Consider the following 21,452-nt stretch of genomic DNA (forward strand, 5'->3'; position numbering starts at 1 on the left):
AACTTCACACGAACCAATCAGTGAACTCACGTATTGGTCCTGCTTTAGTATGTCCCATGTGTTACCCATGTGAGCGACTCGTTGAATCAGAAGAAACTGTAAATTAATTTGTGTTTACCCTTCTAAAAGCTTACTGTAACTTATGAGCAAATTAAGAAAAAGAGGAAGGAATCGTCATTAACTGAAGAAATGGTTCATGAGGTTTGGTGTCACGCATTTATTTTTATTATATTGCTTAAAAAGCTGTTTACAAAAATACACCACTTTTGCTAATTTTTTGACAAAATTTTTGAACCTTTACTTTTAGTTTTTCTTTGTTTTGTTTAGTAAATGCATACAAAAAGTGTATTAAAACTTCATTGAAGAGTAATAACAACCGTAACATCTCTTTAACAGATGGAAGAACCAGATAACATTAAGAATGAAGAAGGAATGGAGAACAAGAGTGCAAAACAGTCTAAGGATCCCAAACGAAAGGCAAATGACACAGTCTCGGATAGTGGGGTCTTACGGCCTCTCAAACTGTCCAAAAAGGAGCTATTCAAAGCCCCCACAGTGGAAGAGCTCAACCAGCTGAAAGAAGCAGAAAATCTCTTCCACTGCAGCATATTGAAAATGCAGGTCAGAAATCACATGCATATTTTACTGTCATTTTATGTTACCATAGCTGCATACATGTTTTATTGTAATCTATGATATGCTCACTGATTGCTCAATGAGCTGCTCACTGCATGACATGGCTGTGAACTGTGAATTATTTATCAATGTATGAGAATATGTGCATAACAATATATTCAGTATAATTTATCACGGATTCATATGATTGGTGTTCAGATGGAGGAACTGCTGAAAGAAGTGGCCCTTAGTGAGCACAGGAAGAAGCTGGTGGACTCTTTTGTTCAGGAGGTTACAGCTTCCCTGCAGTCTGTGCCTGAATCTGAAGTTGTGGAGGTCAGAAATTTGTGAAGCATTTACATTATTATCATCAGCAGCGTAGCATCAGCACTTATTTTTACTGATTCTTTGGTAGCTGTCAACATCATTTTCTTATTAGCCTTTTCTTTCTCTTTAGTTGGATGATCTTTCATGGTTGCCAGGCGTGGAAGTTCCATTCCTCTTCGTCCCGCTGGCATCAAAAGGCAAATTTCACATGGAGCCTCCTGCATCAATCGACGCGGTGGGCAGTTATCCACTGGGGACCTGTATCAAACCCAGAGTCATTGTGGACTTGGCTGTCACTATTCCAGCTGTAAGTTATAACCTCCAAAACAACGATGCTATTTATGCAACATATTTCTCTCTCTGTCTGTCTATCCATCTATACATCAATCCATCTAGCATCTATCTAACCATAGTTCTAGCATATATCTGTCTGTATATGCTTATATATATATATAGTAGTCAACATTTGAAGTGGATCATAAAGTTCATCAAAGTTGTCCTAAGACGAGAACGGGTATTGTTCAAATTGTAAATGGACTGCATTTATATAGCGCTTTCACAGACCTATGGCCACCAAAGCGTCGGGAGCAGCTGGGGTTAGGTGTCTTGCTCATGGACACCCCGACACTTGGTCAGGTGGAACCGGGGATTGAACCACCAACCTTTCATTTTGTAGACAATCTACATGAACCACTGAGCCACTGCCGCCCCTACCCAAAATTAATTTGATCCACTTGTTGACTACTGTATGCATATGTATTTTACTGTCGGTTTAACATGTTAATTTAATTAGTTATGGAAATATCATGCAAATAAAATTATTTAGCGCACCCGCCCTGACTTACAGTTATCATACATTTCATACAGTTGATTGGTGACGAACATGAAGCAGGGCAACAACTCACTGCGTGATGTAGCTTATAGAATACAGTTAGAATATTTTTTTTAACATAAATCTGTTTTTGTCCCGAATAGCTAGAGTGCAAATGTGATATTGATTTTATACAACAATATTATATTTCAGATACAATATTACAATACAATATTGTCTGTTTTGTTATTGTCTCAATTTTGCCAACAAGATATTACCTTTAAAGCCACAGCAGAACTGTTGTGCGCTCCAAGCAACACACAGCAGTGTTTCGTTTCTGAATGAATCTGTGTAATCAATCAAGTGAACCGATGATTAAATGGCCCATTTATAAAGAGAGCCATTTACTTCATCCCTGAATGTTTCAGCCGTTTAAACGGATCAATGCATGAATTAATTGACTCAATGGCTTACTCATTTAGACATTTACCGCCACCTACTGGCAGTTTTACTTTCTTATTTAGAGAATCACTTAGTTAAAAAAATATAGATATTTCATAAAATGAAAAGTATTTTTATTTACATTTACTCACCCTCATGTCATTTCAAACATGTAGGACTTTCTTTTGTGGAACATTAAAGAAGATCTTTTGAAGAATGTTGGCAAACAAACTGTTTTAGTCTGTAGATGTATCTAAATACCAAGTCAGATGCAACATCTAAAAACAAAAATCATGGCCGTTGTAGCCTAAACGTTTATTTATAATAAATTCTATGTTGAATCAAATAAAATATTTCTTTCTTAAGCGATTTTTTTTTGTAATATCCATTTCATACTTTTCTCATTTAATACAATAATGACTTTATATTTTGGAGGTAATTTCTCCGACAAATTTGATGTGCAATTAATTAAGTTAATTGCTTGGCAGCCCTAATAAGTACATATATCCATCTATCTGTCTAGCTAGCTATCTGTATATGTATATATATATATATATATATATATATATATATACAAATATGTATGTACGTACGTGTGTGTGTGTGTGTGTGTGTGTGTGTGTGTGTGTGTGTGTGTGTGTGTGTGTGTGAATATGTCTGTTTGTCTAAAGTATTGTGCAATTAATTCAGTCTCTTACAATACCTGTTACTATCTTCTCTTTGAAGTCTATTTTGCACCCGATGGATGCCATTAACCAGCGGTACCCACGAAAGCGAGCGCTGTATCTGGCTGGCCTGGCGCAGCACCTCTGCTTCTCAGAGTCTGTGGGTTCACTGTGCTACTCTTGTCTCCATGGCAACCGGCTTCGCCCAGTCCTACTTCTCAAACCCCCAGGTACAATTGTAATAACTCTAGCTTGTGATGTGTATTAGCTTCTTCAAAGTTTACGCTACACTTACTTGCAAATGCTTTCATGCCAAAGCAATTTACATGGACGTGCACGCACCATGTCTACGGTTATTACTCGCATAATTTTGGCTTCCAAGTTAATTGCTGTTTAGCAAGACACTTTTTTTTGGTGCTCGGAGTACACTAATAGAAGCGGCCCTGTGAAAAACACTTAGATTAATTGGTCTCGCTCAGGAGCATGCATTAATAAGGGTTTTCATCATTGCTTCAAACCAAAATGATCATGTGACCTTTGTGTTTGACCTTTAGGTAAAGACAGCAGTAAGGTTACGTTGCGGATTCATGCCATTCCTCCTCCGGACTTCCTTAAACCTAGCCGCTTTCATCCTCAGAAGAACAACATCAAGACTGAGTGGTTTACAGGTGTTGCCAGAAAGCAGCAAGGTACTGAGGAACTTTCTGAGATCAGCCATTTCATAACTTAGGCAGCACACATACGCGCTGACATGTCACGATATTTTTCTGTCATTTTTATCACGCAGAGAGCAGTGGGCCCGCTACTCCTCATTATAACAGCACAGTTCTTGGAGATCATCTCCCACTGTCACATCTTCAGTTCCTGTCAGCCATCAGCGCACAGTGTCCTGCTTTTGGAGATGGTGTCGCCCTCCTCAAAGTGTGGATGAGACAGAGAGAACTGGACCAGGTATGACCACAGTGTTATTTATTACCCACATTGAAATAACAGTAGTGACGTGAATAGAAATTGTGACAACCTGTTGGAGTCATTTAATTTGTAGTATGACCTTTTATTTAAAAAAAAAAAAATCATAATTGATGTTCATAATACAAGTACATGTACATTATACTTCACTGTTTATACATTAATTAATTTATTCATCATGCACTATATCTTTCTTATTCCATCTCTTGCATAATTGCATCTTTTTATAGCATACTTGTACATACATATTTTGTCCATTGTATGTGTTTTTTCACCCCACTATAGTTAAACAATAACTTGTTCTAAGAGATTTTTTTAAGATACAATGTCTTTTTTTGCGCAGTCAGTTAAAAGGAATATACAGATCACAAATTCTGTTTAATAAATTCTGTTTCTGTCACTTCTTTAGGGTGCAGGTTGTTTTTGCGGCTTCCATGCATCAATGTTAATGGCTTATCTTCTGTCCACACACAAAGTGGGCAAAACCATGAATGCCTACCAGTTGTTCAGGAATGCACTGCACTTCTTGGGTAAGAAAGGTCACAGTATTACTGCTTTTTATAACTTGTTATTATGGTGGCTATGGGAGTGAATTAATCAGTTTAATCATCTGCTTTATTCTTTCACATTTTCAGCTTCCACAGATCTGACAGAGAGCGGTATCACATTGGCTAGAAACCCAGACTCAAAAGCGGTGAGCAGAAGTGATTCATAATGTTTTTTGAACCTGTTTTGTCTTGGTTGCATCATGCAGCATGCCTTTCTCTTTTCTCCTGCTTCAGCCCTCACTGCAGGACTTCCAGGCAGCGTTCTCCGTGGTCTTTGTGGACCCGTCTGGGCATCTCAATCTGCTTGCAGACATGACAGCTTTTACCTACAAACAGGTGAGCTCTGATGTAGTATCAATTTAGCTCAGTGATAATGTGATATTCTCTTACTATAAAGCTTCTAGAATAAGCATTTAAAGAAAATTTAACATGTTATTTAAGTGTAATTATAAATTTAAAATACATTTATTAAAAGTCCCCTTGAGCTGTACATAAACTGTAACCAGTAGCCCTGGATTGTAGTCAAAGATTTACTTTGTCTGCCAAAATAATGTAATGCCTTTAAAAAATATATTGGGGAAGTGTTATTATTGTAACTAAACTATAGTTTCAAAGTAAACTAAAATAATAAAAAAAAAAAAATTCTGTTAATTGAAATAACTAAAAATGAACAAAATTACAAACTAAAATGAAAATGAATGACTAAAACAAAAATTAAATTGAACTGATAAATGCTCTAGAAGTATAATGATAATACTAAAATAACACTGATTCGGTTGCTTTCTCATATATTTAATTGATTTGATACATGTATTGGAATTGGAAGTTTAATCGGTTGACCGGCAGCCATAATCCAAATGTTTCTAATTTGCCTGTCAGATCCAGCATGAGGCATCACTCTCGCTGAAGTTCTGGGATGATCCGACAGTAGACAGCTTCCAGGCTCTGCTCATGACGTCCAAAGCCATTATCAGAACATATGACAATGTCTTTCAGTAAGTGTCCTTAAACACAAACCTGCTATTCATGTGTTATTGTATTCATGTTTTTCTGAAAACTCTTTCTCGCTATCCTTCTCAGACTGAGTGAGCTGGTGAATTTGCAGGCCTCTTGTAAGAAGCTTTCACTCCTCAATGAGCTCATGGACCACAGCGGGAACTATGTCCTCAGTGCACTTCCTTTCATTTTGTCCCTCTTGCAGCGAGGGCTTGGAGAGAGGATCAACCTTCTGGCACACTCACTCCCTCAAGACCCTGAGGTAGATTCATTACCATTAACATTGGTCAAAACATGCACCTGCAGTCCTGCATGCATCTTTTAATGATCAGATTGGCTATTTTACCAATCAAAGCATTCCTAAACAGTCTGTGTGTAAATGATTTTTGCAGTGGCCGGTGGACAGTGCACCTCCTAAGCATAAGGACCAGCCGCCTTTGAACATTGGTATGATGCTGAACCTTGAGCAAGCTCTCTCTGTTCTTGAGAGAGGACCGCCAGCAGATAACCCCAAGGTAAACTAGCCCACATTACCAGTGATGTCTGTGTATGTGTCTTATGGTTCTGTAGCAGTGTCCAAACACCCTCTCTGTTGTTGGTGTTTCAAGGCAGATGAGTTTAGGCAGCTGTGGGGCTCTCGCTCAGAGTTGCGGCGCTTCCAGGACGGATCCATCACTGAGGCAGTGCTGTGGTCAGGGAACTCCACCTGTCAGAGGAGATTCATTCTGCTGGAGATCATCACTCACCTACTACAACTGTACGTCTCTATTCTAGCCTTTATAGTGCTCAACTTAAATACACTCTCTAAAAGTGTACTTACAGGGATACTTCACCGATTAGCATTAAGCTTTGTATCAGTAGAAACCCGGTAGTATTTTCGAATGACCGTGCTTCCCTTCCTCATGTCCCCCTGAGACGAGAGATTTCTGTATTGTGTGTCTGGAAAATTCCTTCAATGACGCAAAAATCGTAATTTGCTTCATAGGCTTTTTTGGCTAGAGACTACAGCCAGTGGTAGGAGTTTGTTCCGCATGTTTTCAATCCGCCCATAGGGGGTGGGATCTCACGATAAAACGGAGTCTTTTCAGTTTTGAGTCAACTAGTAGCCTAGTTGTATAATTTCTTCCGATACTGCCCTCTATAACCGGTAGGCGTGTCTTGGGAGTGGCTTGGGAGTGGCCTCGTAGGGCAGCGAAGCAAGTGCATTCTGGGAGTTGTTGTCTTTCATCCACATGAGCCAAAAATACATTTTCTGGCTTTTCTCAGTCTAGAAGGCACCAAATTCTAAAATAATTTCACATAATTTCTACTACATAAATGACCCAATTTAAATACACATTCATTTTTCCAGCGGTGAAATATCCCTTTAGATTTAAGTTGCATTCACACTACCAGTGACAGTGACTGGCGGTCAGGAAGCTAGTGGGCATTCTCACTTGCTACATTAGGTTGCCCAATAATGTTTTTGAATGATAATCACAGATGTTACTCATAACTCATAACTTGTTGTCTACATAGCAGATGTTATGTAGACAACGAATCAGTTTTCTTGCCACTACAAACAAACATTTTAGAAGGAAAAGACTAAAGTGCTCTCTGTCATGGCGGCTATTTTATCTGCAGAGAAACCGCTAGCGCCAATCTATCTGGGTTCACAAAACCATTCAGGCTCAGAGTCAGCATGGCGAGTACCACCGTATGAACACAGAGACATATCATAAATTATAGGATAGTTGCTGAGTGCTAAAGTAACAACTTATCCATCAGGCCTCTGACACTCTCCACTACAGGTTGTAGTGACGGATCATGTGCGCTCCACTGACTTCACTCCTATTGGTTGTCGCTCCTGAAAGCTGCTTTTCATTTGTATAAGGTTAAACATATCTCAACTTTGTTGCGTTGCTGGATACGCCTACATCACCAGAAATCGCCAGCTCTGTATTGAAATGAATGGGATTGTGCCGCTTTGTCACTGTGTGTCGCTGGCAGTGTGAACGCATCTTTAGTCAATTCAGACGTTTACTTTATTTCCGTTTGTGTGCAGGCGGGCAGATTAGTTTTTTGGTTGCATTGATATAAAATTATATCATAGCTTGGGTAGTGTTCAAAGTTACAGAATTAGCTGAGAGAATTTTTATATATGTATATATATGTATGTGTTGTTATTGTTTACTAATATTAAAACTATTTAAAAAATTGGTAATTGAAATAAAGCTAAAATATAAATATTTGATGGAAAAAAAGTTATTGAAGTACTAAAATGACTCGCATGGAAATAAAAATATTTATTATTATAAAATATATATTATATTATTTAAATATTAAACAAGTAATACAAATGGCAAAAGCGCATGACAATAACTACAACTTAACTCAAATAAAATCAAAATATTAATAAATGATATAATAGGATATAAATAATATTTGTTTATTGTTACTATCTGTTTTAGTAACAAAAAAAGTTACTAAAATAACACTTATATAAGCAAAATGGATATTACTGAAAAACACACAAATGAATTGGAGTCGAATCAAATTGGAGTCAAATTGAATTGAGATCTAATTGAATATTTATGTCAAGGTGGTGCTATGGAACATTTAGTTTCTTTTTATCGTTAGCATAATATTTAGCATGAATCTTTTTGTATTTTTATAAGCTTTTCCTTGACATGTTTTTGCATAAATGACATTCTCATGTTATTTGTAATTTTCTCTCATTTTAGTCATGCCGATATCCCTGAATCATGTGTGAGACTTGTTGGTGGACAGCTGGATGATGTCATCAAAGTTAGCAAAGAGGTACTTCATAAAAGTGAATGTGCTACTCATGTGGAAATTGGTAAACGGGTTGCTTCATCTGCACAAGCTCACGTTGATTTCTCTTTGTCACCCAGATGGGCACTACAGGAGAGGAGGAGAGTCTGAAGGTGGTTCAGTCTTATGATGATCTGAGCAGGAAGCTCTGGCAGTTGGAGGGGCTTCCACTGTCGATAACATCAGTGCAGGGTGCCCACCAGGCCTTGAGATACACACAGGTCACACACACCTCCTCGCTAGATTCAGTTGTGTTATGTTCTCAAGTAGATCTCTTAATTTTCTGCTTTTCCTTATTTGTCCTCTGCAGGTTTTCCCCCCAGTTCCTGTGAAGCTGCTCTATTCGTTTTTTGACAAAAAGAAGAACCAGCTCGGATTAGTGCCACGGAAGGAAAAACCTTGCCCTTATTACATCACCCCTATCAAAGGTACTGTGTTGCAGACTGTATCACGTTTTTCATAATTCTCATGTTGTTTCTAACCAGACTGGCCCTCATTCACTTTCATTATATGAAATAGAGTGGCTAGCTAGGATAGACTTTAGCAGTTCACCTTTCTTATTTCACATAAGAAAGTCTGGAATGACATGAGAGTGAGAAAATGGTGGCCGTTTTATTTTTTGTGATGAATTATCACTTTAAAATACTTCTGCTAATTTTATTTGAAATTATAAACACAATGACGCTGTAAAAGTATATTAGTGAGTAGATGAGTTTTACTTTTTGGCATGATGACGTTTAATATCGCCAACATCTCTAGTCCTATTTAGCCAGTTATTAGCTACCACCTTTTTCAAGACACTTAAAAGCTTAAGGGGGTATTACTGATGCATTTATTGTTACAGAATAAAATGTGAAACTATCTTGAGCTTGTGTTCACCACAGACCTTATTTCAGGCCTGTTGACTTAGAGACTATGGAACTGGAAGTGAAAGAACTTGTTTTCCATGTTTTAGGACTTATTCCTGCAGCACTCTATTTTGGTATATGAATATGCATGCTGTTATCTTTCATCCCCTTTTGTCATTTGTTTCTCTAGTCATTGTTCATATGGAGGGAAGTGGAAAATGGCCCAGTGAGCACCTGGCAATACGCCACATCAAGGCAGCCTTTCACATCAGCTTGGGAGAACTGCTTTACAAGCACCACAATTACACATGTCATGCGACACCCGCCTACCTGGATGTGTATAAGGTAATTTGTGCATTTTGCTGTTGTTTTTCACATTTTGTCCCGATGGAGTTATGAGCACATTGTTGGACATAATTTCATCATACTTAATGTATGTATCTGTTCAGGATGGACTAGCCTTCCGAATCCAGGTGGCATATCACAGAGAACCGCAGATCCTGAGGGAAAGCCTGACCCCTGAGGGAATGCTGATCTACAGGGAAAACGCTGAGGCCCAGGCGCTGGAGCTGGAGACCCAGCACAAACCTTTCCTAACCAGCACCTTGCATGGGTACAACACGCATATATAAACATGCATGATACACTCGTTTGATTCGGCCTTTTGACAAGTGGCTTGTTTAGATAAATAGCTAACTTGACATGTTACATGTTAGGCTCCAGCAGCAGCTTGGGTGTTTTGGTGTCGTGTGCCGCCTGGCTAAGCGCTGGCTGGCATCTCAGTTCCTTTTGGAATATATCCGAGAGGAAGCAGCTGACCTGTTGGTGGCTTCACTTTTCCTACATCCTGCGCCCTTCACTCCACCAAGGTATTATGGCCCTCTGGCTCATTTATTTATTAATTATTTTATTGTATATACATATACAGTGACGCCACAAACTTTTTCCAGCTCTCCTCAGGTGGGGTTCCTTCGCTTCCTTCATTTGCTTTCCACTTTTGACTGGAAAAACAATCCCCTGATAGTCAACCTCAATGGGAAACTCACAGGTAAGCTTCATCTTGGGTATTTAACCATTGGTTTATTTTAGGGATTGCACGACTACTCATTTTTACAAGTATTTGCCAACTAGTCTGTCAGCAGGTCAGTGTTTACATTATATAATTAAAGTTTCTGCTATGAATACTGTTTCTGGCAAGTCATGGGTGAAGAACAAAGAAGAGCTTATGTCTGTCTACTGATTATTGTCGTGAACAGCGTGGACCAAGGATTTTTCCTTCCGCTGTTGACGTGTAGAACAAGCATAACCAAAGTCATTTGATCCACAACTAGTCGACACAGACCTAACACATTGACCAGTAGCAGTACTAATTGACTTTTCATGCGTTAAAACATTTGTGGATCCTGAAACGAGTATTTTTATGTTTCAGCTGCTGAGCACACAGATATAAAGAATGACTTTGTGGCCTCTAGAGAATCTCTTCCCACCATGTTCATAGCCACTCCCACTGACAAGAAAGTCTCTGTGTGGACTAAAAAGGCTCCTTCTGTGCAGGTTTGTAAATGCAGTAGTGTTCTAAATGACCGTATTTGACCAATTATGCTACAGATTTGTTATATGTACAGTAAATATAACTGGTGCTGTCTCCTCCACACAGATGCTTCAGCGTGCTGTCATGCTTGCAGCTGAGAGTTTGCGTGTTTTAGAGACTCATCTTATTGACTCCAGTCAAAAGCAGGACATCCGGGTCAGTTCCTCTATATATAGCCTGTATTCTGCAAATGTATGCAACTGTCATCTTTTTGTCTTTAACCTCACTTTTTCATTTCCTTGTTTCTAGGTGGCATTTCGACCTCCTCTGGAGGATTATGATGTTCTGATCCACCTCGTCCCACAGCAGGTTCCTCTGTTAGCTAAAGCTGTGGATCCTCCTGCCATCACCTTCCAGAAAGGCACCTTTAGAGGCGAGCCATCCGCCTCAGGAGGAGCTCTGCCAGTCATAGACTATGATCCGGTCCGACTGTATCTCTCTGAACTCAGGGTTTGTGTAGTTTTTAATTAACGTTTACTGAATCTTTTTCCCCATTATGCCCTGATAGACTTTTAAATACCCTTGGTATGTCAGATCCATCTTATACCAGTTCTCTTGGGATTTTTAGGATGCATTTGGAGATCTGGCTCTGTTTTTTTATGACCCATTTGGTGGAACCGTGATCGCAGTGCTGTGGAAGCCAACTGCCTTCGAGCCGCAACCCTTCAAGGTTCCTCTATTTATTTATTTTATGACCCTGATTATGGTTGGCAGAATGTAAGTCAATTGGCTTACAATTAAGATTTTTGGTGTGTCCTGACTCTCCTGATTTTCTCTGTTCTCAGTCATCTTTAATGAATGCCCGCCGTGTGGAGGTGAGCGGAGATGTGGCAACCACCGTGCCAAACATAGAGGCCATCCTACAGGATTTCCGCATCATCGGGGAGGGTCTCGTCAAAAATTTGGAACTAAGGACGGAAAAATGGGCTGTCTAGGATCTGGCAGTAATTTCTGTGGAAATAAATGTTTATCTGGATATATTCTGTGTGTTTACTTGTAACATTTCATGTGCTTGAATTGCTTCGATTAAATTCTCAGCATCTGCCTTTTAAACACATTGTTCTTCTCTATTATTTTAATTAAGTAATACGAAGAAGATTTGTTCCTGTTATACGAGTGACCAAATTTTATTTGTGAATGTGGCTCTGGCTCTGTAAAGAAATGGACAACCATATTATGTAAAATAATGTAATAAAACATTTAATTTTACCTCAGAATCAAAAGGTGAAAAAAAATGTATTGCATGAAATGTAAGACCTTAGGAACTTAGTTATTTTTACTGTGACATCATGGCTGTAAACACATTTCCTCTCAAATACTTGTTGCTGTGCCAAATTAAAGAACATGTTGTAGAATTTGTTGTTCTCATTGGTATATTCTCTCTTTCAGTCGTTTTTGAAAGAAGTCTGATGCTCACCAAGGCTGCAGTTTTTTTCTAACAAAAAATTTAATATGTTAATATTATGATGTACTATTACAATTTAAAATAATATGTTTCTATTTTAATACATAGAATATGTAATAATATATTATTTAACGCATTCCCCTTATGGGAGCACTCGTGATTTTTGCCTCCTGCAGTATTAAATGTGTTGTCCAGTAGGGGGCGGTTTGTGATTGTTTACGGAAAAGGAAAAGAAGCAATTTCTTTTAAAACGAACTTGCATGTTACACAGTCAGGAAACACATAACTAAACTAAAACGGCCTTAAAACCAACTTATTTTCAAACCTTCGTCGTCTTTAAAAGTCGTTTTCAAGAGACTGCTGGCGTCTGGATGTAGAAACATGCTCATGTTCCGTGTGTTATTAGTGTTGCTTGTTCAAATGAACGCTCACTGCATGAATCAGAACTGGACATCACATGACAGACCAAACATAGTTATACTCATGTCTGATGCCTTCGTAAGTTATTGATTTTACACTATACATCACTTTTCAACTGTGCACATTTACTAACTTTACAGTCATTTTAACTTAGCAGAAATACTGGCTTTCAAAACCTAGAGTTGGATAAATACAGTAAACGCTTATTCACTGCATTTAAAAATCTGTTTTTTGATTTTTGTTTTCTCAAGGATGGCAGGTTAACTTTTCATCCAGGCAATAAAGTTGTACAGATGCCTTACATCAACTACATGAGGGAAATGGGTGCTGTTTTTCTGAACTCATATACTAATTCACCTATCTGTTGTCCTTCAAGGGCAGGTAGAGTATTACTCAGCCTCTGTATATTGATAGTGCACCTCCATTACAGAAACAAGGTAAGTTAAACATCTTCATGTCCCTAAATGTACGTTTGTGTTGGCAGCTATGTGGAGTGGACAGTTTGTTCATTTGACTCAGGCCTGGAACAACTATAAATGTCTTGATCCTAATGCCACTACATGGATGGACCTCCTAGGAAAGAGTGGATATCACACTCATAGCATGGGGAAACTAGACTACACTTCAGGGGATCACTCTGTCAGGTGACTTTTGTGTAGTCCCAAAAATGTATTTGGACAGCTGCACACTAAACTATCCTTCAAAGGTTTGGGGTTGGTCAGGTTTTACAATGTCTTTGAAAGAAATCTAGTCAAGGCTGCATTTTTTATTTATTTTTTTATTTAAAATAAAGTAATAACAGCAATATTGTGAAATATTTTTGTAATTTAAAATAACTTTTTTCTATTTTAAAATGAAATTTATTCCTGTGATGGCAAATCTGAATTTTCAGCATCATTAATCCAGTCTTCAGTCACATGATCATTCAGATATCATTCTAATATGTTGATTTTGATTTGTGGGAACCATGATATATTTTATCAGGATTCTTTGATGAATAGAAAGTTCAAAGAATAAAGTTTATTTAAACTAGAAATCATTTGTAACATTATTAAAGTCTTTACTGCACTATCAATTTAATGCATCCTTGCTGAATTGTTTCTTTTTTCTTTTCTTTTTTTAAATCTTACTGACCCCAAACTTTTAACCTGTAATTTAAGACTGTCAATGCTTTTGATAGAATATCTAATCAAGTGGTATTTATTTTTCTGAAAGATAGCTAAAGTATACTTTTCAAGCAAAACATTTTTAGCATGCTTTAAAAATGATTAAACAATACATACTGTTCAAATTGAAGGCAAAATGTATTTTTAAATAATATAAAAAAATTAATATTAAAATTAATTTATTTTAAAGTCTTTTAAAATAATATTTAGTGTATGTTTTTATTGCACAGTCTATAGGAATACCAGACATTTCACTACTCGTTGTATAAACTATAACTGGTATGTAAACTTTGAACTTTGATTTTAACACCGTCTACTACACGTGTTGTTAGTAATGATTTCTGCAAACACCTCTCTGTTCAGTAATCGTGTGGAGGCGTGGACCAGAGACGTTCCATTCCTGCTGAGACAGGAGGGCCGTCCGGTCACAGATCTGGTGGGAGATACGTCCACAAAGAGGGTGATGACTAAAGACTGGAACATCACTGACGCTGCGGTGCAGTGGATCAGACACACTGCTGAATCTCTCACCCAGCCATTTGCACTGTACCTGGGGCTGAATCTTCCCCATCCGTACCGCACAGACTCCCTGGGACCCACAGCCGGGGGTTCAACCTTCCGCACCTCCCCGTATTGGCTAAACAAGGCAGGTTGCTTGACTTGCTTTGCCGTATGTAACGGAGAAATGGATAATGTGTAAATGTTCAGCAAGAGTTTGACAATAAGTGTATACATCCAGCAGGCAAAAAGCTCGATGAGGGTTCTCAGCCACAAGATGGCATACCACAGATCCATAAACAGAAAAAATGAATTATCGTATGTTCTCTCCAAATCTGTAAATGTTAGAATCTCAATCAAATTGGAAGTTTAAAACATTTAGACGGCACTTAATCATGGGATTTGAATTCAAAGAATCAGAAACTGAGCAAGGCTTGTCTCAGAATATTCATGCACTTTTACAATCGCAGAAACTTCACACACAGTGTGTTTAGATTCAGTTTCAGAGGGAAACAGGTCAATAGTGACAGACAAAAGTAGCATTCAATTCGGTATACTTTGTAGTCAAATTGTAGAAGTAGTCAAATTTGTAGTCAAAAGTGAATTTATGTTTCTAAAGACTTAAAGGGATAGTTCACCCACAAATGAAAATTCTGTCATCATTTACTCACCCTCAGGTTGTTCTAAACCTGTATGGATTTCTTTCTTCTGTTGAACACAAAATAAACTATTTTAAGGAATGTGGGTAAGCAAACAGTTTCTGGTCCCCATTGACTTCCATAGTATTTTCTTTCTTTTCATATTATGGAAGTCAGTAAGTACCAGCAACCGTTTGGTTACCCACATTCTTCAAAATATTTTCTTTTGCGTTCAACAGAAGAAAGAAACTCATACAGGTTTAGAACAATTTGAGGATGAGTAAATGATGACAAAAATTAAATTTTTCGAATTTCAAATCCAGAGTGGATTTATGTGACATTTCCACAAATGGACAAGCAGTTATTAAAATATAAATGTAAATGTGTTAATATAGTCAATTAAGATGTCAACCCAGGCTTTATAAATGTAGAGTGTGAAATTTTAAAACATGTCAACCTAATATAAATTACTGTCTCGGGGTGAACTACTGTATGTGAACAGGATAACTCAGGATTATGTTAACCCACAGTTAAAAATGGCCCTGGTTTAACAATTTCAAGTGTAAAATCCCATGAGTGACACTTTTATACGTGTATAACATTTGGGTACACCTCAAAAAAAAAAACGTTTTAACTAAAACTATAAAAAATAGTTATCGGTAATTGAAATAAATCGTAAATAATAAAATATAAATATTAGATGAAAAACCTAAACTAAACGTTTTAACAAAAAAACTAACTGAAATATAATTACTAAAACTAAAAATGAAATAAAAAATAAATGTCTAAATAGAATTAAAACATTAACATTTTCAAAATAAGAGCTTATTCAAAATATTATATTAATAAACACTACAATAATATATAAATAATAATAATAAACACTATTACAAAAACACAGTATTATGTTTGTATAGTTTGGTTCATTATAATTATCATTTTATCCACATCATGGTACAGCAATAGCAGTGTCGGTCCCACAGGAAGTTAATATTTTGTGACAGATTGTGTTTTCTCTCAAAGGTTTCTCACGATCAAGTGTCTGTTCCGAAGTGGTTGCGGTTTGAAGATATGCACCCTGTGGATTTCTACTCCACCTTCACCAAAAACTGCAGTGGCCACTTCACGGAAGAAGAGATCAGAAACATAAGAGCCTTTTACTATGCAATGTGTGCTGAAACAGACAGCATGTTGGGTGAGCAGCCAGATGCACTTTTAAGTGCTGTTTTGCCACTTGATTTGATGTACGTCATTCTGTGTTTTTAGGTGAGGTGATAGCTGCTCTCAGAGACTCCGGCTTACTGAACAGGACAGTCGTACTCTTCACTTCGGATCATGGGGATCTGGCCATGGAACACAGGCAGTTCTATAAGATGTCCATGTTTGAGGGCAGCTCTCATGTCCCTCTGCTTATAATGGGCCCAGGAGTGAAGTCTGGCTTTGAAATCAGTCTACCTGTATCACTAGTGGACATTTATCCCACTGTGCTTGGTAAGGCTGGGAACTGGTAGCTCTACTAGTATTAATATTCCGGTAATATGTTGTTTTGTTATAGGCCGAGGTACTTTGTGGCTTTTAACAGTTACTTTAAATAAAGCATGGCTTGGTATTTGGGTGAATCTTAAGAAGAAGAAAAAGGTTCATACATTAGCCCAAAACAAAATACATTTATGGCCTGGTTTCACAGACAGGGCTGAGACTAAGTTTTCCCAGTTTAAAACTAGATTAAAGACGCATCTCTTCAGCCAGGCATTCATATAATATTTTTAATCTTACAGTTAAATCCGGTCTTTAGTTTATAAACGCCAGAGGAGAACTGGCCCCCGACTGAGCCTGGGTTCTCCCAAGGTTTTTTTTTCTCCATTACGTTACCTGATGGAGTTTTTCGGTTCCTTGCCACTGTTGCCTTTGGCTTGCTCAGTTGGGGATATTTTGGGGATATTTAATTTAAATTTTATCAATCAATAAATTCCATTAGAAACAAACCTTGTTGTATTATTTTAATGAAAAGCGCTATACAAATACACTTGACTTGACTTGACTTGACTTGAATAAGCCATGGATAGGCCTTAGTTCAATTAGGACAGTAGCGCCTTAGAAAAAAACATTACTGGTGTGTATATTGTGACAAAACAATGGCACTGACATATTTTAAGATATGCCAGTGCAATCTGCTTTCAGTTAAAACAGCTCAAACATGAATTTTAATCTGTGACTAGACTTAAGCCTTGTCTGTGAAACTGGGGGTAAATGTAGCTAATACAAAAAAAACATGATGTAGAAAATGATCTAGAAAAAGTCACAAAAAATATAATAATAAGAATAAAGACATTTAGAATGTTATAAATATATTATATATTATTTATAATATATATTTAAAAGGGTGGTATAATGCCCTTTTCATAAGATGTAAAATAAGTCTCTGATGTCCCCAGAGTGTGTATGTGAAGTTTTAGCTCAAAATCAGTTTTTGGGTGTCCCATAAATGCAAATGAGCTGCTGCTCCCGGCATAGAGGGCGGAGCTTCAAGAGCTCCTGTGTGTTAGCAGCTCCGATTACCTCACACACACGCACTGAACATTTCAAAAACTTTTAGCCTTTTATGTTCTAACTGGATAAAGATGGAGAGACTCAAGAAGAAGTGACAACATGTAGAAGGCAACAGGACATTTCTGAATGGTTTATGGTTAGTTGATGAATTTATGCAGCTGATGTGGAGTTATCTTCTAGTCATTGATTAGCATATTCTGTCTTGATAATCAATAAATCGTGTTCCGGGGGCGGGGTTTATGTAAATTTTAGGGTTTGTGTTGTCACTAACCTGGGAGGAAGCTTGTGTAGTCCCTACCAGCCGTTTGTTGTGGTCCTTAAAATGTGATTTCTGTAAAAGAAAATATCTCCCTTTGCTTTGAACTTTAAGCGTTGTAACTTTGCAGATGTTGTTTATGCTCAAACAGCAACATATACACTAACTAAATTTAAAAATGTGAAATCATAATCAACCACCCCTTTAAAATAAATGCTTTTCTTTTCTATTCATCAAAGAATCCTGAAAAAGTATCATGGTTTCCACAAAAAAATATGAAGCAGCACAACTGTTTTAACATTGATAATAAGAAGAAATGTTTCTTGAGCAGCAAATCAGCATATTAGAATGATTTCTGAAGGATCATGTGACACTGAAGACTGGAGTAATGATGCTGAAAATTCACAGGAATGCATTACATTTTAAAATATGTTAAACAGAAAACAATTATTTTAAATTGTAATATTAACAAATTATAAATAGGAAATGCAAAAATGCTTCATTTTCTGTAATTTGCAGAATTTTTCATTTTTGGGATGAATTATAACCTGTAAAAGTTTTCATCTGTTTCCATCCGCTCTGTGTGTGTTTATGTTAGATCTGGCTGGTGTCCCACAGCCAGGGGGTCTCAGTGGTCACTCGCTGATTCCTCTGGTTTCTGGGGTTAGAGCTCAGTCAGCTGAGCCTCATCCTGGCTGGGTGCTCAGTGAATATCATGGTTGCAATGCCAACGCCTCCACATATATGCTGAGGATCAGCGAGTGGAAGTACATTACATATGCAGATGGCTTGACCGTTCCCCCACAGCTTTTTAGTGAGTTTTTTGTCTCATGATAGTTCTGCTGAAGATAATCAGATATGCACCATAGTATTCTGCACAACAGGGATGTGATGTCTTGCATAGCACAACTGTCCTAAGTTAATGATTTCAATGTTTTTTTCCACAGACTTGTCCAAAGATGAATCAGAATTGAGAAATGTTGCATCACATTTTCCTGATGTATGTCAGGGCTTGGACAAGCTGTTACGCACAATTTTGGACTACCCCAGTGTCTCCCAAACTGTTCACCGCTACAATAAGCAACAGTTTCTGGAATGGAAGAAAAGTCTTGGGGACAGTTACACCCAGGTCATAGCAAACCTGCGATGGCATATTGACTGGCAAAAAGATGCCAAGTCCTATGAGAGAGACATTGAAGAGTGGCTATTAGGGCTGGATTGACCATTCGGTTTATAATGATCAGCAGCACAGATGAGTCATGGTTCTATTCGGAACAAAAGAACAATGTGGTCTGCATAAGGGCACGTTTACATCGATGTACCAAAAACTATGCGTTTTTTGCATACAGACTACAACGTTGTCAAAACGATCCCCGTTAACACGGATCCGCGAAGACAACTAAAAATGCTGTATTTTTCATGCCAGGCCAGTAGTTGGCGATCTCACTTTGTAAAGAAATACTACACGTAATAGAGAGCCTAAGTCCCTCCCCTTCCGGTGGACCACCGTGGGGACCTTATTTCGGAAAAATATTGTATGGTAGTCAATGGCGAGAGACAACAAATATTTTGATCTCGTTTGAATTGTGCCTTGAATTACACACATGATGTTTGTCAATTTAAAAGATACATTTCAAAGTCAAGAAAGTCACAGTTTGATGTAAAACTGTTGAGGTATAAGACTGAAAATACGTAATTAGAAAGACTACAAACCCAAAAGGCGCACATGCGACGTCATACCTTTTCTCTCAATGAATGAAGCTAACTTTACTGAAGCTAACGTCTGTCATTTTTTCTATAGTCTTACGTTAATTCTATAGTCTTTCTGGAAGAACGAGATGAAACGCGCTAAGGTGACAGCCATGTTGGTGACGTACATAGTGCGAGACGAGAGATGTAGTTCATTGAGCGATTTTCACATAAAACTAAACGTTACTCTTCTGTTTTATGACAAACTGCGATTTTCTTGACTTTCATAATTATCTTTTAAATTGACAAACATCATATGTGTAATTCAGGGCACAGTTCAGACGGAATAAAAAGATAAGTTGTCTCTCGCCATTGACTACCATACATATTTTTTCCGAAATAAGGTCCCATGAGCCGGAAGCGGAGGGGAGGGACTTAGGCTCTCTATATGATGCGCATTACGTCACCATTTTCACAAATGTGTGATTTTGTAGTTTACACAAACACGATAGTTTTTAAAAACTTGCACTTTGAAACCCGTTTTCAAATGTTTGCGATTTCAGGCCCCTAAAAGGCCGTTGTTGTGTAAATGAATGGCCAAAACGCATAAAAAGTTTGTAGTTTTTAGATGAAAACGGTGTTGTGTGAACGGTCGCTTAGTCAAGACTACCCAGACAATATAATTACTACAGCTGCTTAAATAACTGCACTCTATTTTCCTTGTGAAATAACCTTTTAAAGATCTGATTTTATGATTTTTTATGTTTTTAAAGACATTTTAAATAAAGGCTATACCCTAAACGTATTATGGTACTTGATTTGATTAAAACAAAAATATCTTAAAGTCACCATGAAAATCAAAAAGGACAATTATTTTATATGGAATTTTGCAGTATTTATTATAAATTATTTAATGTAATCTTTATTCAAAATAACTTTATTTAAAATTAACCTCCCTCTTGCAGCAACATCTCATCTCTTATCTGATGCCAAGGGCGGGACAACCTGTCACTCACATGAGATCACAGCAACAGTAAACCTCAACGAACCAATCAGTTCCTGGTAGACAAAATCAAGTCCCACCCTACATTTTTCTATTGTTTAAAAAGCCTTTGGTTTCACTGTCACAATAGGGAAGAAAAGACTATTGCAACTTCTGTTTCATGCTGGCTTTAAGGACCAAGTCATGTCCAATTAATTAAAAAGCAACACAAGTTGACACAAAGTGCTGCACAATTCAGAAAAATAATTAAATCTTCTCAATTTTATCTAGCTGGTGTTCCACAGCCATCAAATGATATTCATACCATTGTATTATATAATAATATTATTCATAAACCATAGTATTTACATGGAACTCCGAGTTACTTCAAAGAACACCATGAAATTAACATGGTGCCATGCCCAAAAACATAATAATTGGGTACTTTTTTTTGTTTTCGTACGTGTTTTCTGATAAGTTTTGACAGACCCCTGGAGTAAACAAGTGGAAGAGATGAAACATGGTTTATGTAATACTTTGTACTACCGATAGGGGCATTTTAAAAAACTTTAAAAACCCTGAAGACAAACGAAAACGTGTGTACAGGCGACAGAAGACTGACCTTAGCAGTGTATTTCTGCTGGAGACGTGCAATATTGATGGTAAAATTCTATTGCAACACTGGTCACGTGATTCTCATGGAGTAAGGATCAAGTGTGGCCGTGAAGACACAAACTCCAGCCATATATTGAACTCGTCGCTGCATGTCGTCATTTATTTTGATCAGATGTTTAATACTGGAGTAGGATGGGCTGCTTTCACACCTGGCACTTTTTACATCAGACCTTAAGCGATTTCAGAGCTAGTATTGATGTTTTTTCTGTTTAATTTGTAACACAGTCTAGTTCAAATTAAAAGCTGGACGATCGTGGACTTTTATTCTTAATCTTTCCTGATGTCGGACTGCAGTTCGTCGGGTTCAGATGAGGATTTGGACCCGGAGTCAGAGCTGCTGGACGAGCTCGGCGGCACGCTCAGCAAGGTAACCTAGATTACTGTAAAACATTATAGTTTTTACAACTTTTGTTAGTGTTCAACAGTTATTAGACTTGGTGTTGTTGACGTTAAGTGAGTTAAGGTTACTTTCGTTTGTTTAAAGTCGCTGAAACGTTGCAGCTTGTTGATCGTTTTTTTTTTTTTTTCTTGTTTTTTTCTTTTTTTTT

At 37.5% G+C, this 21,452-nt stretch overlaps 3 protein-coding genes across 3 annotated transcripts in view; all 3 read left to right on the forward strand.

The window, feature by feature from the left end:
• Positions 1-19: 19 nt before the first annotated feature.
• Positions 20-11,982, forward strand: nol6 (nucleolar protein 6 (RNA-associated)). The gene is made up of 26 exons (XM_081365371.1): positions 20-201; positions 397-621; positions 835-951; positions 1,073-1,249; positions 2,921-3,089; positions 3,414-3,548; positions 3,647-3,810; positions 4,238-4,358; positions 4,464-4,522; positions 4,611-4,712; positions 5,256-5,371; positions 5,457-5,634; positions 5,765-5,887; positions 5,981-6,129; positions 8,096-8,171; positions 8,267-8,407; positions 8,497-8,614; positions 9,225-9,379; positions 9,484-9,647; positions 9,751-9,903; positions 9,985-10,082; positions 10,464-10,588; positions 10,692-10,781; positions 10,875-11,075; positions 11,194-11,295; positions 11,411-11,982. Exons 1-26 carry the CDS (start codon positions 190-192, stop codon positions 11,558-11,560), a joined length of 3,420 nt encoding a protein of 1,139 aa, XP_081221497.1. The 5' UTR covers positions 20-189; the 3' UTR covers positions 11,561-11,982.
• A 314-nt stretch (positions 11,983-12,296) lies between these two features.
• arsk (arylsulfatase family, member K) lies at positions 12,297-19,989 on the forward strand. Its single transcript, XM_081365708.1, has 8 exons — positions 12,297-12,528; positions 12,702-12,831; positions 12,935-13,094; positions 13,980-14,262; positions 15,776-15,947; positions 16,019-16,243; positions 18,157-18,372; positions 18,506-19,989. Exons 1-8 carry the CDS (start codon positions 12,412-12,414, stop codon positions 18,778-18,780), a joined length of 1,578 nt encoding a protein of 525 aa, XP_081221834.1. The 5' UTR covers positions 12,297-12,411; the 3' UTR covers positions 18,781-19,989.
• Positions 19,990-20,827: 838 nt separating this feature from the next.
• cert1a (ceramide transporter 1a) overlaps positions 20,828-21,452 on the forward strand; it is a 30,830-nt gene continuing 30,205 nt past the window's right edge. The window contains exon 1 of the mRNA XM_081366365.1: positions 20,828-21,271. Coding sequence (XP_081222491.1) covers positions 21,185-21,271 — 87 coding nt within the window. The 5' untranslated portion in view covers positions 20,828-21,184. The remainder of the gene's footprint in view (positions 21,272-21,452) is intronic.

This window comes from Scardinius erythrophthalmus (assembly GCF_964197995.2).
Source record: "Scardinius erythrophthalmus genome assembly, chromosome: 5".
NCBI lineage: Eukaryota > Metazoa > Chordata > Actinopteri > Cypriniformes > Leuciscidae > Scardinius > Scardinius erythrophthalmus.

What these genes read in the sequence shown, in the direction of transcription:
- nol6 (XM_081365371.1), top strand. An exon ending in GACAGAGAGAACTGGACCAG is followed by an intron (nt 3,811 to 4,237) that starts GTATGACCACAG and finishes TCACTTCTTTAG; the next exon opens with GGTGCAGGTTGTTTTTGCGG. An exon ending in CCTCAATGGGAAACTCACAG is followed by an intron (nt 10,083 to 10,463) that starts GTAAGCTTCATC and finishes TTTATGTTTCAG; the next exon opens with CTGCTGAGCACACAGATATA.
- arsk (XM_081365708.1), top strand. Translation starts at nt 12,412, where the DNA reads ATGCTCATGTTCCGTGTGTTATTAGTGTTGCTTGTTCAAATGAACGCT. An exon ending in CTGTTGTCCTTCAAGGGCAG is followed by an intron (nt 12,832 to 12,934) that starts GTAGAGTATTAC and finishes TTGTGTTGGCAG; the next exon opens with CTATGTGGAGTGGACAGTTT. An exon ending in CGTTCCCCCACAGCTTTTTA is followed by an intron (nt 18,373 to 18,505) that starts GTGAGTTTTTTG and finishes TTTTTTCCACAG; the next exon opens with ACTTGTCCAAAGATGAATCA.